Source organism: Scleropages formosus, chromosome 2 (genome assembly GCF_900964775.1).
Source record: "Scleropages formosus chromosome 2, fSclFor1.1, whole genome shotgun sequence".
Taxonomy (NCBI): Eukaryota; Metazoa; Chordata; class Actinopteri; order Osteoglossiformes; family Osteoglossidae; genus Scleropages; species Scleropages formosus.
Window position 1 is genome coordinate 15,476,524 of NC_041807.1, and position 17,608 is coordinate 15,494,131.

Below are 17,608 nucleotides of genomic sequence, written 5' to 3' on the forward strand. Positions count from 1 at the left end.
TGCAGTGGAAGATAGTGAAGATAGTGTGTGTGTGTGTGTGTTTGCGTGTGCTTGTGTTTTTCTCATGGCATGCTTTATGGTCTTAATTAGCCAGCGCATCTGGTGCGATGATATTGGGTCGACCCTGGAAGGGCGATGATGGATGGAGCGGCGCTCCCCTTTGGCCGTGCCAGGTGACGCTGATGTTTCCCCTAATAAACAGGCCTCCAGAGCGGCCGCAGCGCCGTCCGGTCCGCCTCGCTCCCCCTGTCGCGCGGCCGCGAGCGCTCGGTGGGCCTCGTCTTTTGGGGAGCCTTGTAAAAAGGCAAATAATTCACCGGCAAGCGCCTTGCAGTTAGTGCTGCTTCTCAGGCAACAGTGTAAAAAGAAGCCAGTGACAGAAGTGTAAAACAGAGGAAAAAGACACACCGCTGAACCTTCAGATCGACAGGCCCCTCCGTCGGTCAGATGCAGTAATTACTTTATTATGTAACGCCTGTCTACGGATCTTGTTATACTTCATTTTTGTGAGTTGCTCTGCAGTGGATGTTATGTACTTACTGTGATTGCATATAACACGGGTATTTCTATTTGACGGCGGTACTGTAGGGGCACTTTCTGCTCTTGTAATTGTTGCTTTTATTATTGATGGATCAGCTGCGGCGTCCGACTTGCCGGCTATCCATCCTCTGCAGTTATTGTAAAAACCCGAGTAATAGAAAGAATTGAACGTGAGGCGTTGTTCTGCGTTACGTTCTCATGTGCAGGTGCGCTGTATAAACAAGGTATCCCGGTGGCGTGCGTCAGGAAGGCAAGGCGCTCCGTTTGCTTGTGTGTGTGGGTGTGTGGTCGAGCGGAGCTGAACCGAGATGCCGTTGGAAGGTTTTGCTGCCATCGGAGACGCTTCTAGCATAGGCGCAGGGGTTGTTAGTATTCAATAAGCGGCGCGCGCACAGTGTGGGTACACCGAACAACACCGCGGCAAAAGAGATAAATACCTGCAAACTGTGGCTGCGCAGTCGTACAAACCGTATCTCTCCCGAGGGGTGTTAAGTGAAACTGCGGTCCTTATCAAGCCTCCGCCCCAGGTATCCCCCTCTGCTTCTTAACACTGGTCTGCTTTACCTCCCCTGGACAGGTGGTTTACTTTAGCTGGATTTACCTGCCCTCTCTGTGCATTTCTATCCGTTTATATTTACATTTATTCATTTAGCTGATGCTTTTCTCCAAAGTGACTTACAGTCTTATAATTATTTATCTATTGATACAAGCACACGCACGCATTGGCTGAAGCCGCTTGTCCCGAGCGGGGTCGCGGCGAGCCGGAGTCTAACCCGGCAGCACAAGGCATAAGGCTGGAGAGGGAGGGGACGCACCCAGGACGGGACGCCAGTCCATCACAAGGCACCCCAAGCGGGACTCGAATCCAGACCCGCCAGAGAGCAGGATCCAGCCAAGCCCGCTGCACCCCCGCGCTCCGTTGATATAGCTGGGTAATTTTGCTGGAGCAGTTTAGGGTAAGTACCTTGCTCAGGGATACTACAGCTGGAGGTGAGACTTGAACTGGTGACCTTTAGGCGCGAAGGCAGCAGCTACACTATCTGTTGTTCCGCGTGCATGCAAGCAAGCGATTACGCTTTGTTTTGTTACATAGCCAGTTTTTGATTTACAATAACCCCAAATCATTTACATTTACATTTATTCACTTAACAGATGCTTTTCTCCAAAGCAACTTCCAATTAACTCTATGTAGTGTTAGCAGCCCACACACCTTATTCACCAAGGTGATTTACACTGCTAGATACACTACTTACAATGGGTCACTCATCCATACATCAGTGGAACACACTCTCTGTCACTCACACACTATGGGTGAACCTGAACAGCATATCTTTGGACTGTGGGAGGAAACCGGAGCACCCGGAGGAAACCCACGCAGACACGGGGAGAACATGCAAACTCCACACAGAGATTAAGTCCACTGTGAAGAATTCTATCTCTGGACCCCTCACAGGATTTGACAAGGCAACTATCAGGTTTCGTCTACATGTTATTAACAGTTATTCGGCCTGCAGGCACATTTGGAGCCTCGCCGCAGAGTGCCCTGTCAGGGTAACTACTGTCCTGGTGAGAGGGCTGCCTTCCTTCCTTGTAGAAAGGCACACGAGCGTTGGGTGCATTAATAATCCAAGTAGAAGCAACGCGGAAGCACTTGCGTGGTGTGCAGCTGCGAGGTCAAATTAACGGGAAAATGAGAGCGTCCAAAACCCAGTGGGATCTCGCCGAGGGATTATAAATACATTTCATTGTTTCTTTTTTCTCAGGCTGTGAGCGGCCAGCCCTGCGGACTGACCTAAATACAAATGTTTGCTGTTTAATAAGGTAATAATTCAGATATTGCACATAGTAACATATTGATTCCACCCCCCCTCACAAAATGTGATTGGATAAGAGTTTTCGCAGAATGGATGCATTTATCATATTGGAAGATTAAAAATAGAAAGTGTGTGACATCTGTTAAAGGTTACCTCAGTGTCACTGCAATTTCGTGAACAAGGAATGTGTGCAGATTGATGGATAGATGGAGTGATGTGTATTGTAATTTCACTCACCCCATCTATCCATTGGTGAAATGTCAAAGGGTGTTTGGCATGTTACCGAAGGTGCCGTAACCCAGTTCGAACCGCCGGGTGCCTGGTGTCTAGCGATTTGACATTTATATCTGTAGTTTCTACTGTATTCTGCCTTTATGTGGAGTTTATCGGGCGGTACAAACATCTTCCCTATCATAAAATATGCTAATAAAGACCCGTTCAGAATGAATCATAATTGTAAAGTGTGGTTTCTCTAATATCGTAAATTTTAATAGAAAATTTCCTTCCTTTCATTATCCCACTGCTGAGTGTCCTAAAAAATGATATCGCTCTACTAGCTTAAAAAGTACTTTAGGTCTCTGTGTACAATTTTAAAGAAGAAACAGCGATATCATTAAGAAGTAACTGCCCTTGTGTGGGATCAATTCAATATTCCTCTGTAGCATAAACATTATGGGGAGAAATGATATGAATGAAGGTTTTCCTGCTTTAATCAAGACACGAGGCCCTTCGCCTCATTCAGTACTTTGTGCCGTCGGGATCATTTGCATTAACAACGGGGGGCTTCGCCGTCTAGCCGAGCGGTGACGGGGGCGACCTGAGCCACTTTACAGCTCCCAGCAGCTCTGACAAATGGTTACCCGTTAAAAGGCCTGTCCGCGGCGCTCAAACCTCGCCTGATGTATGGGCAGCCAGGCCTGATGGATGCTCGTGTCACCGCAGCTGTGACGGCCATTCTTCAGTTTCGCAGGAGATGTTGCATTCATGAAGAAACAAACATAATGCTATCAAAGTGAATGGGCCCTGCGATCAAGAGAGCCACACCCACCCGCCTCAAAGGGCACCCCTAGTGCACAGGGTTTTAGTGGCAGAACTGCTCAGTGACCCCTAGGACTTGGCAAGTTTTTTTTTTTTTTTACCCTGTTCCAGCCGTCAGGGTTTTGTCTCCTCTCCTCTATTACCTCGTGTTTTTTTGCCACACTTGTTTATCTGTGCATCTTTGCTGTTATTACTTTTGACCCCCGTCGCACGTCTGTTTCCACTTTACGGCGCTGTCATTTTGCATTGTTCTGCGTTAAATGCTGTGAAAGAACCTTTCAGGAAAGGCACTATACAAAATTGAATTGAGCTCAATTGAATAGGCTTGTTCTCGTCTCCACTTTGTGTGTTTCAGACGGTACTTCTACACGATCGATGAAACCCTTGTTCGTCTAACAGTGCATTCTGTCGGATCTAAAAAACAAAAGTGCCGTGCGCCGCTCCGCTGTTCTCTGCACGGCACTTTAAGGTTGATTTAGGCTTTGCGAAGAACAGCGTGCAAAGGCGCATGGTACCGCATCACACTTTACGCTTCTTTCTCACGCTCGTCTACTGCTGCCCTCTGCCCTGTGTTTTGTTCACCGATGGATTGATTTATATCATCTTCTTTATCAGTATACGTCTTTATTCAAGTCAGTAGGTTTTTATGCATAAAACTGTACAAAATGTAGACAAAACTGGTTTATTATACTCCGAATCAAAGATGAAAAGCCTTTGCACTCCTTTTTTTAGACTCAACCTATCCAAATCCATAAAATAGTTTAAGCATTTTAATAATTACCAAGCTATGCACTGTACCAACTCGAGTCACATCTGTAATTTAAACCCATTTACACATATTGGCTTTATTTCCACGTTTTGACCAGATATGTACAGGGTTTGCAATTTGTAATCAGTTGTCCGTGTTAATTTCCATTGGTTTGATTTACTCCATTTGCTCCTGCGTCTCTGTTGGACGTTATGACTGTGCTGGGGGAACATGGACTTGAAGTATCACAGCGTGTTCAGTCCCAGACATGGTCCCGCGCGGCGTGGTGTGTTCACGCAGTCTCGTGCTCCGTCTTCTTCTCTTCTGCACTGGGATGGGCCTTTATCGGTGTTGTGCTCCGTCCAGGCTTGTGTTCTTCTGCCTTGCGCGCGTGATTATCGTGGGAAAGGAAAGGAAAGGGAAGGGTACGAGACGGAAGAAGCAGCTGGTGGTGTGTAAAGCCTGGAACAAGGCTAACACTGCAGAATGAGGCTTCCCTCTGAGCAAGTTCCGTCTCTAAAAAACTCTGCTTCTGCCCGTGGCATAAGTTGAGTAATTTTATTTCTTATTTTTTTGGAAGGATTCAAACTAAATGCTGTGTGTGTTGGATATTTCCATGTAAAATAGCAGAATATCTTTCATTTAATTCCCAAGGTACTTATAAAGTAGCTTTGCCAGACTTGCTTGATATTTTGCTAATGAACTCAAATTCATTATTTAATATATGACCACTTTTGAATACAAAGACAGATTGCCATCAGTTTTAAGGTATATTTGTTCAAAAGAGGTTCCACATCTGTGTGTCTGCACTTGTTGATTTGTTTTCATCCCCACAATGCTAACGCTTTGGCTGGCGTCCGTAACTTGCCTTGTCTGTTGTACGGCACAGGAAGTATTGCTGGGACCATGAAGAGAGCTCCTCTACTCTGTACATATTTAACAGTCAATGACAGACCACACTTTCCTCTCACCTTTATTCGCTTTATAAAGTAGACATGTCCAGTAACCATGTAACACTCCATGGTATCAGGAATCCCTGATTCCTCAGTGCTTCCTTGGAAACACCACTGCTCATATCCCCTTTGTGTGTGTGTGTGCGTGTGTGTGTGCGTGTGTGTGCGTGTGTGTGCGTGTGTGTGCGCGCACGCTCGCGCGCCCATGTATGTGCGTATGCGCACGCAACCCCTGAACTGATCCACTGGACTTCTACAATGTCCGCATCAAGGTGAAGAATGCCCAAATTCAGCATTGCCCCTTGTGCCATCCATTGGACCAGGCAGCCTGTCCACTCTCTCAACACGGTGTTCTAGAAGTCTCCATTGCTCTTATATGGCGTTGTTTGACATGTTTATTACTGTAGCTCTCACCTCCACTCCAGAAGGCCTTCCTTTCCCAGAAACCCACAGCCTGGTGAGTGGAGAGTAGAGTCCAGCTGCAGGACTTGGCTTGGCGTTCCATTGGGCTTTCCTCCAACTCCTACAGAAGTACTGCTTCCGTAGAGATGCGTGGATGAGCGCGCAGGCGGCCGATGCCACACCCAGCAGAACACCATATACAGTGACTGCAGCCGTGTCCCAGCTCTCCTTGCTTTTTGCCTCGAGTGCCAGGTTTGCTGTACTTACATTAATACATTTCCAGTGGTTTTTGTGGTGGATGCTGGGCACATCCACGCACACCTCGTACTGGGTGGAAGGGCTCAGGTGCGTCAGGTTGTACATTTTTACATCGGATGGGACTCGAGCTCTGAACGCCACGCTGGGAAGGTTGGTCTCCAGTGTAGCTGACCACTTAATGGTTGACGTTAGGCTGCCGTGGGAAGCCTGCCACGACACTAGGACCGAGGTGGGGCGCACAGATTCAATTATGATTTTCAAAGACTCGTTCGCAGGCTCTGGGAAGTATCCGTTGACCTGCACAGACACTGTTTTGAGGTCTGCGCCAACAAGATTATGAGCAACACAGGTGTACAGTCCCGCCTCGCGTTCCGTGATGTCATAGATGTCGAACGTGCCCTCGGGATGCATGTAGTACTTGATAGTGCCGGTGTCGGGCGAGATCCTGTCGCCGGAGGGAGTGATCCAGTAGATGTCGGGTTCCGGCTCGGCAAAGGCGCGACAGTGCAGCGAGATGGTGCTCCCATGCCGAGTACTGATGTGGGAGGGCAGGCTCTCGGGAGAAATGAGCGGCAGGCAGATCTCCATCATTTCCCGGAGGTGCACTTGTCGCACGTGCTGTCCCTTATACTCAGGCGGCTCCGCGCAGAACAGAGACTCGGGTTCCATGAAGCGGACGGCAGTTTTGTTGGTGCTCATCCAGCGCACCACACAGTCGCAGCGGATGGGGTTGCTGTGCATGCTCACCTCACGGAGGTTGGGCAGAGATTCAACGGTGATGCGGTGCAGGGCGCTTAGAGCGTTGCTGTTCACCATCAGTGTCTCCAGCCGTGGCAGCTTATAGAACGCGTTGGGGTGGATGTAGGAAAGCTTGGGGTTGTTAGTTGCCTCGATTTTGGTCAGCTCCGGCAGGTTGCTCAGGGCGAAGCTGTCAATAGAGACCAGCTCGGGCATGCTGTTGATACCGAGCTCGTTCAAATGGAGCATGTCCACAAAGTCCCCCCTTTGTATCCTCTGAATCGGGTTCTTGTTAAGATCCAAAAACTTCAAACTCGGGATCTTCCTCAGGGCACTGCTGGGCACTTTGGCGAACATGTTGTCATAAAACGAGATGCTCTCCAGCCGATCGAGACCGACCAGAGCGTTATCGGGTATTTCCGACAAATTCATTCTGGCCAGAACCAGACTGCGGAGACTGATAAGCGGCTTAAAGTTCATATCTTGGATTCGGATGATTGGGTTCTCTCCGATCATCAGGACCTCCAGTCGCGGCATGGCCTCGAACCACTGGGGGCTGATGGCCTGCAGCCGGTTGGAGTTGAGATGGAGCCGTAGCAGATTGTGTAGCCCCAGGAAGGCCCCGGGCGCAATGAAGGAGATCAGGTTGTGGTTGATGTAGAGCTCCTGGAGATTGGTCAGCTGGGAGAGGCAGCTCTCTGGCAGGGCCCCAATCCAGTTCTCCTCTGTGTGCAGGGACAGAAGCTGCGGCAAGTTTCCCAAGCTGATGTCGCTCATTGAGGAGACATTGTTCTGAGAAATGTCTATCTCTGTGATATTGGCCAGATAATCCAAAGGCCTCTCAACCTTAGTGATGCTGTTTGTCTGCAGCAGTAAAACCTGTGTGCCGGTGGGAAATGTCTTCGGCAGAGTAACAAGTCCCAGATCATTACAGTCCACCGTGAGTGTTTCCATATACACCGAACTTGGGGAGAACCAGGCCCTCAGCTCACAGATGCACAACGCAGGACAGTCGTCCTTCTCCTGGCCAGCCCTGAGGGCAGCAGCAATTGCCAACCCCATTAGGAAACAAACCTCCAGTGAAAAGTCCTTCATGTTTGCCCCTTTCTCCGCTGTCACTCAGTCACTGGTCCTTGAGGAAATCACCCAGTTAATGCTGTTATATCTTTACAAATGATCGTCCATTTGCTCCTGGCACAAGAAGGCCCAGCAGCTCTCGCCGGTCGCCACGTTGCCCTTGGTAGATAGATGGAGGTCCCCAGCCTCGAATGGGGAGGTCACGCGCCACAGGGGTGCCGCGAGTTCTGCGTACCCTCTAAGGGGCAAAGCCAATGACTGTGCACTCGGAGGTGTCGGAGAGCGCTTCTGTCCAGGACGGTGTACTTTATCTGACACCGTTATCCGCCGTCGCTCTCATCTTTGTCCATTTCTGTCTAAAGGGAAGAGAGGAAAAGAAAAATGCTGTCAGTAAAATGTACCTGAGATGAGCATAAACGGGTGTGGTGACATCTCGTTTGGACCCGGGATTACGTATTTAGGTCACTTTGCACTTGAGTGAACTCTTCTCTGAAGGATTGACCAAAAGCTGCCCTAAAAGTCAAACTGCACGGAAGTATGTTTAAATCTTTCTGGAAGATGGTTCAGAAAATGTCATGATGTGACTTGTTTGAGCTTCAGGCGATAAATTTTGAGTCAGTATTTTCCATCAGGATGGAAACGTCCACCAGCCATCGCTGGATGCCCATTGTATTAGAGAAGATGCATCTGATGGACGTGTCGGGGTTTTCACAGCACAGACACATCCTGCATCGATTGCTTGGGATGATCGCAGCCCCAGAGGGATCGTCCAGCTCTCACTCCTGTGTGTGTGTCAGATGTGAGGCACCATTAGCCTCCTGTGTTCGACTGCGTGCTCTGAGTCAGAACCAATGACATCCCACATTTTGCATCACGAACGAAAGGACTTGTCGTAAGTTCCTTTGTGTTTGATGCACCACGTACAGGTTACCTCACCACGCTCATGAGGTGTATTTGCTCATGTCTGCCACCACCGCCAAAGAGATTCACAGTAAAACCATGAGCCTCATGTTCGCAGAGCTCCCTGGTGATTTTCACAGGTGGGTTTCCAGTACCAGATGGGCATCTAATTTAGTTCCCTCCCATTGCCATGTTAGTGTACTTATGCACACTGCAGGCTCTATAATCGAAGTCTGAGGCAAAGATGCCTTAAATGTGTAGAAATTTTGAGAAATACATTAGCATTTTGCTTTGGTTTCTAAATGTGACTTAATTTTCCGAGCTGCATATGATTCATCTTCACCCAGTCAACTTGAGTTAATTGGTACGCTGGGCCAAGCGGCTCTAGAGAAATGGTTAAAAATGAATTTTTGTTTATTTTGTTTGGCTTCATTAGCTGTGCAAGCATCTGTTGTGCTCTTAAATAGGGGTCAGGATAAGATATGTTTGGTGAATGTTTTTATGTATGTATATATCCGCTTTTTATGGCTCAGCGCGGTGATTAAAATGGTGATAAAATGTGTAGGCCTGAAATGTGCATGTTTCAGCCAGAAGGGGTGGGCGCGCCGAGGAGGTGTGGACAAAGAACTTGCTGTTTCTAACACCGCGCAACAATGGGCATTTCAGCAGAAACACTCTCACAAAAAAACAATAACCATATTATTTTAATAAGCTCTACGAAACCACCTACTGTTGGTTTCAGTGCAGGTCAAAGAAAGGTAGGCTTGGCAGGAGTGTATCGCAAAGTACAGAATGAAATAATAAAGTATAGATCTCTCAGACCTTACACTCCTACTGTGCATCACGTTGCGGTTTACAGATAAAACACGGGAATGTGTGAGAATGCAATGTGAAAAAGAAAAAACTTTGATGCGACAGCAGCGATTGTAGTTGTGCTAATTAGTGTGGATTAGCAGTGTCATTTCTTTATTTCTCTATTCATTTGCCTGTTGTTGGGTAGCGCTTGTCTGCGCCCACTTCCTGTTTGTTCTCACCGCTAACCACGTCCCCCACATCAGGAACAAAGCCTGGCCCTGACATGGTGAGAGACAGGCAGGCTGTCTGTCCGCGGCGAGCAGCTAACAGCAGTTGGGCCGCTGGAGGTTGATGGGTAGCGGAAGGGTCTGCCCACCCCTTCAAACCCCCAGACAGCAGCATTTAGTGGTTCTAGCACCTAGCAGGTAGCATAGTTGGAAGAGCCGTTGCTTTGCAGTCTGAAGGTCAAGGGTTCACATCCCTACTCTTGCTGCAGTACACTTGATCACGGCACTAACTCTGAATTTACGCTAAGAATACACTGCTGTATGAATAAGTCAGTCACTGCAAGTATCTTACTTTACAAACCCAAGTAAGTTTCCTCGGACAAAGGCGTCAGCAAAATAATGTGTAATAATGGTCATTTACGCTGCAAGAGAGAACCGTTTCTGCACGCTAGTCTGAAGTGCGCATTTGCCCAAGGTGTTTTAATGAGTGTATCCTGTCCCGTTGCCTTCCTCCGGGACTGCGACGCTCACACTGTAGCACTCGTTTCTGTCGGTGTACGAATGCAAGGTAATTTCATCCGTGTTCCTGTTGGTCGTGTGCTGCTAACGGCCGAGTGCCATCCGAACACTACCCAACTCATTAAATCTTTGCGTTGACAGGAAAGGACCTGCGTTACTCCATTCTATTCTTCATGTTCTCCGCATACTGTGTGTAAATAACATGTAAATGTGCTCTGTCCATGATGTACCCTTCACTATCCTTGCACCCTGTCCTTCAGGGGCAGGCTCCGAACTACCGCAATCCCGGCTTGCACGAGCAGCTAACAACTGTGAGTGAGAGCGAGTAAAGTAGACACACATACACAAAGAATGAGAAACCTCCCTTGTCTTAATCCAGCCAGGTATGATGAGAATAGATTAAACTTCTCACTGACAAGGAACAGGGCCTGACTGAGTGATCACGTACCTGCAGGGCGGTTTGCACATATATTATGTACGCATACAAGGAACTACTGAAATCCGTAACGTGCTTTATACAAAACGTGGTATTGTACAGTGTAAGAAATGTCTTGCTCTGCGATTGCATACCATGCACAGTTACAATAGATTATGATAATGTGTGACGTCAGAGGATAACCGAGAAATTCATTCTGTCAGAAGGCCTTAAGCTATCTGCCACAATTGTTAGCACTTATTAACCATTAAAAAAAATACAAAGTGCATTCCTTTCTCCGCTAAGGGTGGGAGCTGTTTAGAACAAGACTGTAATTTGAACAATAAGACAAACAGCTAATCAATCTCTGTGACTATCATTCTTAAGCGATTAGCATTCTTAAGTGTTATGCAGTTTGAGTATATTCTGTTGTGAGTATATCCACTGTACATTGCTTTGCATAAACATAAACTGGGCAACAAAGTAACACATTAGTAATAAAAGCTTGAGATAATTGTGCAATTAAATGATTTTTTGTTATGGTGTGTAGGCAAGTTGTCTGTATCTAGGGTAAAGCAGCACAACTGGAATCCTCAGCATTACCTAATTTAATTCTTAGAACTTCTTTTGTAACTTACATTTATTCCTTTAGCTGATGCATTTCTCCAAAGTGACTTACAATGTTACAGTTTCAATTATTTGCCCATTTATAAAACTGGATAATTCCACTGGAATAATTTAGGGTAAGTACCTTGCTCAAGAGTACTACCACCGGAGGCAGGGATCAAGCCTGTGACATTTGGCTCTAACCCTAACCCTACCAGTGGTCCCCCCTTTTGACTGGTGAAACCCTAGACTAGAATGTAGCAAGCAATATAAGCCCAGTAATTCAAAATGATCAATTATATGGAGGAAATTTTGGTTAAATTATTTACACATCGTACAGTTACATTATTGTCTATGAGATACTGCAATTAGAGCAATTACAAGAGCCTTGCTACACAGGTAGTTGCGTGAGATGGACACGGGTGTTGAGTTGTAATTAACTGTGTAGTTAATGAACGTTACTGGTACTTTTTCCAAACAGGAGGCTCATTTTAATGTGGTTTCATTGCGCTTAAGTTTCTGGAGAGGGTTGGAGACCTTTGGTCGGTATGATTGATCTGTAATGGCGTAGCATGTGGCTGTTCAAGCACATAGAAAAGTCAAAGCAGCGCAGTGACCCTTACACTGTCACACTCTAGGTGTGATTCCTTTTTGGGTTTCCCAATCTGCGATGCGTCCTCCTCTAAAGTGATGAAGGCCAAAGGGTGCGTTCCTCTTTAGTCGGGCGTTCGTGTGATCTGCAGAATTAAAGGCAGCGGAAGAGTGCTGCTGTACAGCTGGACAACTGGGAGCGAATGTCAACAGCGGTGTGGCACCGCTGCACTTTATAATGTGGTCTAATGAGCACCCTGAGACACTTTTTTATTTGGAAATGAAAAATGGAAAAGAACTGCTGAATGTCTCGCAGTACTCAAAAAAGAGTTTCGGATCCCCATCTCTCCTGATATCTTCCATAACTTCAACATAAATTTGTACTACATTATCTGCTTAAACCGATCACAGTTCCATGCTAGATCCAGCTACTCATGTAATGTATGCTGCTTAAACAACATTATTAAGTAATTGTGCTTTGAGAATCGCATGTGAGCATCTTTCTTTCTTTCTTTGTGTTGGTGAAAAGCACTTTCTGTTTACTCTGAACTGCAGAGAAGTGTCTGCTAAAGGAATAAATGTAAACGTCTTGCTTTTATGTCACAGTGATGTCAGGATGTGAAACGAAACAGCCCTGATCCTGACACATATGTGACATCTTGTCCAGGTTACCATGGTTTTCGTGCTCCCATTGGAGAGCTGATCAGCAGGGATTTGCTGTGGCTGTGAGGTGCAGGTGCGGGTAAGGTGCCCACTGTGAAAAGGGGCTGTAGGATAAAGGGGATGCACATGTCCTCCTTTACTGCTCTACTAGTATCAGCAGTGTTAGACAGGTGAAGATAACTGTATTATTGTTCTCCCACTAACCTTGTTGATTTTAACCGTCATCTTTCCTAACGAAATAAGTCAGATAATTTGTCAAACAGGTGTTGGAGATGGTTGATGAAAATTTGACCGTAACCAGCATAAGACGAGGCAAGCGCTCGCTCTGCCGAGGGAAGTAGTTGCTGCCTGTGGAAGGTGAGCGATGATGACTTTGAGCGCATTTGCTTGTGTGTTTACAGAGACATGCCATCAGAACCAGAGCAAATAAGATTAGAGGAAGGAGGCAGTGAATCAAGCATCTGCCATGTTGTCATTCAACTGGGAGCACAGGAGTTCAGGAGTTCTGGACTGTGCTGGAAGCAGAACCACGGGCCCCACCTTTAACTGACAGATTGACTGTTACCAAAGAGCGCTAGGACTCCTCCTTTACTCATACTGTGCTATAGCTCCCATCCTTCATTCCTTCCTGCTGTCGCAAGAAATTAAACGATGGATCTGTCCGGTCCTCAGCGATGTTTGGGTGATGCCGAATTAAAAATACGGCAGCATTTCTGCATGGACACAGCGAAATGAAAGTGAGAGGCACCGAAAGATGCGTGAGCCGCTCGACTGATGAGCGACGCGACGGACGGGCCCCACTTGTCATCATACACACGCACTGCGACGCCATCTGTCTAAATTAATGCCATTATCCTCCTGGAGCTGAAAAGGCAAATGTACTCCGCGTGGCGCGTTGGTCACGTTTATTCCAAGTCGTATACACATCCAGACTGTAAACGTGTGACGATGCAGTTTGGTGGCGGGGACTGCCTCTCTATTCTAGCCTGTGGCTCCAGCGGCAGGTGGTGTAGAAGTGTGGAGCGTATATGAGGAGTGTGTCTTTGCTGTGTTACCCTGTTCATAACCATGGCACTTGGGAGGATGTGACGAAGCGATTGAGAAAACAGAGGGCAGTCTCCCCTGGGTCTTGCCCCCACCAGCTGTGGCCCTCTGACTTCTGGCCAACCGGAATATCGGCTTAGCATGTGCTCGTACTGCGTTTCCCACAGCGCATGCACGCACGCACGCACATGCACATGCCTTGCAGCATTGATTTATCATTAAGGGGTTTCTCTCCCCCACCTCCCTGGGGTGAAGCTGAGTTCATTAAGCAGGCAAGGGGTGCAGGGAGTGGGGGGCAGGAGTTTACGTGGTGTACCATTAATGAAAATCCATGTTGAGTACTTCCTGAACCCCTCACCTCCAGCACAGGCAGAGCACGCCGCCCCGCTCACAAATAACCAGGGCGACAATGATGTGGGGATTGAAGGAGGGCTGTCGACAGCCTGTAGCTTTAGGCATCGGGGTCATTACCCCCACCCACACACACCAATGCTGCGATCCTCCCTCTCGCAGCTGCGGCATCCTCCTCCTCCTCACTCGGCCATGGGAGCGCTCAGGCAAACGGTTACATAAATAAGCTCGGTTTAATGTGGGTGCCACTGAACCGGCGTTGGCCGTGGTGGGGGCTTGCTGAATTTAATCTGCAGGTGCAAATATGGTGTGCAGAGCAGAGCGATTCCCATCTCTGTTTGCATGACGGATATCCGAGCGCCTCGGAGCACAGAGGTCTTCTGGGAATAAGCTCCTGCGTGCAGGTACAATCAGGCTTTGACTGATGGAAATTTGTTTAATGCTTGGCAGGCTGTCCCTAATATGGCTTTGTGGTGCCAGATCGTGAGTTCCTTCACCAGGAGGTTTCTTACCCCCCAAGTGGGAATGAAAACAACAGCTGACCGGTGCTCTGCCTTTTTGCACTCACTGGGCAGTGGCAGGTCACCACATAGGGATCCTGACTGTTCTTAATGAGAACATTACTGCGGTTACTGTTGTTGACTCTTGATGCTGTCTTGCGAATGTGAACAGGTTACGGAAGAAACTCTGGTTCATCACTATTATCGTCATTATTATTATTATTATTATTATTATTATTATTATTTAATTTACCTGATGTCTTTTTCTAAGGTGACTCACAATGTGAGGTTTGCGCGCTAAGATAGTTAAAATTACTTACACATTTATACAGCTGGGCCATTTTTACTGGAATAATTCTGGGTACGTACCCTGCTCGAGGGTTTTACAGTGGGAGCGGGGATTTAAACCCAGACCAGCACTCTACATTACCAGTTACCCACCTCCATTCTGCTCCTTTTGAGAACACTTCAAATCATTCAGTGACTTAGAGAAAAGGCTGTTCTGTTGAGGTTCTCTGAAAATATCATTGCTATCTGGGCAGCAGGTAGCATAGTGGTCAGAGCTGTCGCCTTTCAGCAGACAGACCCAGTTTCAGTTCCAAACTCCTGCTGTGTAGCACTCTTGAGCAGGATGCTTCCTCTAAATTGCTGGAGTGAAATATTACTGGTGTAAATGGGCAAATGAGTGAAAAATATTTATCTGCCTTTTCCATGTGTAGGAATGTGTCCTGCGTCCTGTGACAGGACCCTGCAGGGACCCCGAGTCCATTGTGGGGATCACGCACAGCTGATCCGGCCACCTGTCCCGGCAGTCGTCTTGCATCCGACCTGCTGATGTTTCCGGAACGATACACCCACGAGTTCCTTTGTTGTACAAGCTACAGCGTGTCACCTCAGCTCCGCAGGCACAAAGGAACAGCAGCAAAACATGAGGGAAAGCAGCGCATCCTCGATTGCGTGGCCTTTTTTATGCTTGTGTAGCTAGCTTTCAATTTTTCATAAATGGTCCTGCCAGCAAATTGCACCGCAATGTTCATTTTCTTTGCGGCCGTGTTCATTCGTTTTGTGGAGAGGAAATCGAAAAGAGGTGCCCCGCTGTCAGCGCTGTTTTATCGTCACCATTTACAAAGGTCACCTGAATTAACGGGCGCTCGGCCCTTGGAGCTTCCTGTTGGGCATTTGGCAGAGTGGCCATGACCCGGTGGAGGGCCGCCCCGGTGCGCTCCGACACGGTCCGCCTCGGGTCGCCCCTCGCGCCCCTCGCAGAATTTGCAAGTTGAAGGGAAGCTCTGCAGAATTCGTCTCGTCTAAAGTGAATTTGAAACTTCTTAAGACAAGGTTATATCCAGGTTCGCAGCTCAGTTTGCCGTGTACGTTTATTTATTTCCTCCAACGAAACTGACCGTCTTAAGCTACCTACAATAATTTGCCCATTTATTCGACAGCGGAAATATTTTTATTATATCAATTCAGGCTAAGTACCTTGTTCAAGAGTTCAATCCCATGTGGAATTCAAACCTGGGTCCTTTGGGTCCAAAGGTGGCAGCTTTAAGCACGATGACCCTGCTGCTCCTGTACACCTCTCAGAAGTCACTATGAGACCTGAACCAGAACCTGCATCATCCGACAGCCTTGTTCACGAGCTTTGTGTTTACTAATGTAATCAATGCAAATTGGTACCTGTGTAAACCGTCCTGTAAAAACGAGGGTAACTGTGCAGAGCCTGCGTGTCTCATGACGCTTCCTGCTGGAAATCTTCACTTTCTGAACATTTGGACAGATCCCACATGGGATGGACCAAAAAAGCACACTAGCTCTAGACCCATGTGGACATCCGCCGGGGGCAGGTTAGACCCATGAATGGAGCTCTGGTGGGGGCAACCACACAAACATAACAGGACTACACAGGACCCCAGGACCAGTACGTTGTACATATCAAATGGGGCCAACAGGGTCCTCCTGAGACCCTCAGCTGGCCATCGGAACACAATTGGCAAGAACCCCTTCCCAGCATATTTGCACTTGGGGTTGTGATTTTTAGACGAAGTTCTGACCCGATCCTTGTTACGTTAAGCGCCGCAGGTATCTACAATACACCAAGTGCTGTGGGTCAAGGGGGAGGATGTGACGCACCCCCACCGCCCCCGTCCACAGTCGCCGTTTGCTTCAGCTGGAAGCCCAAGCGGATCCGGGACAGACGAGGAGAACGAGATGTACAGTGGAGGTGGCGCACGGTAGGCTGCCGGAAGGTTCTGCCTGGCATAGCTATTCTCCTCCGGCTGTTGCTCATCGAAATGCAGCCCGCGGGCTCTGCAAAGCCGCCGAAAAGCTGCAGTGCTGTGGTGGCGCACAGCAGGGACGAGCCAGCTGCACACAGACAGATACACACTAAAGCAAGAGGATAAAACCAAACTCACCAATGCTGGCGAGGTCCCCCCGGCGGATGTGCTATTCCACTTTCACGCGCAGCAGAGCTCCGGTTAGTGCGCTGCTCCTGCGTCGGCTGCCCATGCAAACGAGAACGCAAGACGCATCTCTCTCTCTCTCTCTCTCTCTCTCTCTCTCTCTCTCTCTCTATCTATCTTTCTCTCTCTCTCTCTCTCTCACCCGCTCTGCCAAGCACTACTCAGTCTCAGCCAGGCAGCAGCGGGTGATGAGGAGCAGGGAAACACTGCGAGCGCTGTTTTATTCCACCTCTTCCTCCTCCTCCTCCTCGCCTGTAAAGCAGATAACAGTGTTTCGCCCACAGGAGAAGCTGTCACATTGACACGGGGCCGTCTGCTCGGAACTCATTAAAAACCCAACAGATGCCCCGCCCCCTCCCAGGAGAAGAGCTAATGGCTTCTGAGATATGGGAGGTGGGCTTAAGGATGTCGATGTCTGATTGGATGGCAGCAGCTGCATGTCAAATTGTCACATCCCTCGATTCCTAAAGCGTTTGGGGTGGCGGTGGGGGTTGAGAGAGGGAGAGAGAGCGAAATAGAAGGAGAATTAATACCTGTTTATACTAGAACAAGCATGCCTGTTTTCAGGCTGCAAATGGTTATGAAGGCTGTTTATGACAAAATAACATTCCCAGCCGTCATTACGCTCATTTGATTGCTACTTGTCTGAGAGCCGGATGCTCCGGCCTCCGCAGCACCGCGCTGCCGAGAACGCTCCCTGCGTTGTTTACTACTATATGGCTAACGTTGTGTTTATGTTTTCGTGGAGGGCAATAATTGACAATCATATTTTTATAGAGCCCAGCAGACCCGTCCACGCGGCAGCCCTCACATACGAGACATTGGTGCCAGTTGCGCAGTGAATACAGATGGGCCCTTGCGGTCACCGATGGCTCGCTTTGTCATCCATACGTTTCCCGGAACACATAAGTTATGGAGACGTGGATGCTGACGGTCTCGTGCACAAGTCTGAAATGTGATGAAC

At 48.0% G+C, this 17,608-nt stretch overlaps 2 protein-coding genes across 4 annotated transcripts in view; one reads left to right on the forward strand and one right to left on the reverse strand.

The window, feature by feature from the left end:
- The window catches only part of immp2l (inner mitochondrial membrane peptidase subunit 2), a 150,566-nt gene that overhangs the window by 106,604 nt on the left and 26,354 nt on the right, over nt 1–17,608 (forward strand). The window lies entirely within an intron of this gene.
- LOC108931515 (leucine-rich repeat neuronal protein 3-like) lies at nt 4,115–16,929 on the reverse strand. The gene is made up of 2 exons (XM_018747281.2): nt 16,597–16,929; nt 4,115–7,924 (listed from the first exon to the last, which is right to left on the reverse strand). Exon 2 carries the CDS (start codon nt 7,584–7,586, stop codon nt 5,466–5,468), a length of 2,121 nt encoding a protein of 706 aa, XP_018602797.1. The 5' UTR covers nt 7,587–7,924; nt 16,597–16,929; the 3' UTR covers nt 4,115–5,465.

Bases quoted from the DNA above. Each gene is read 5' to 3' on its own strand.
- LOC108931515 (XM_018747281.2), bottom strand. From the start codon at position 7,586: ATGAAGGACTTTTCACTGGAGGTTTGTTTCCTAATGGGGTTGGCAATT.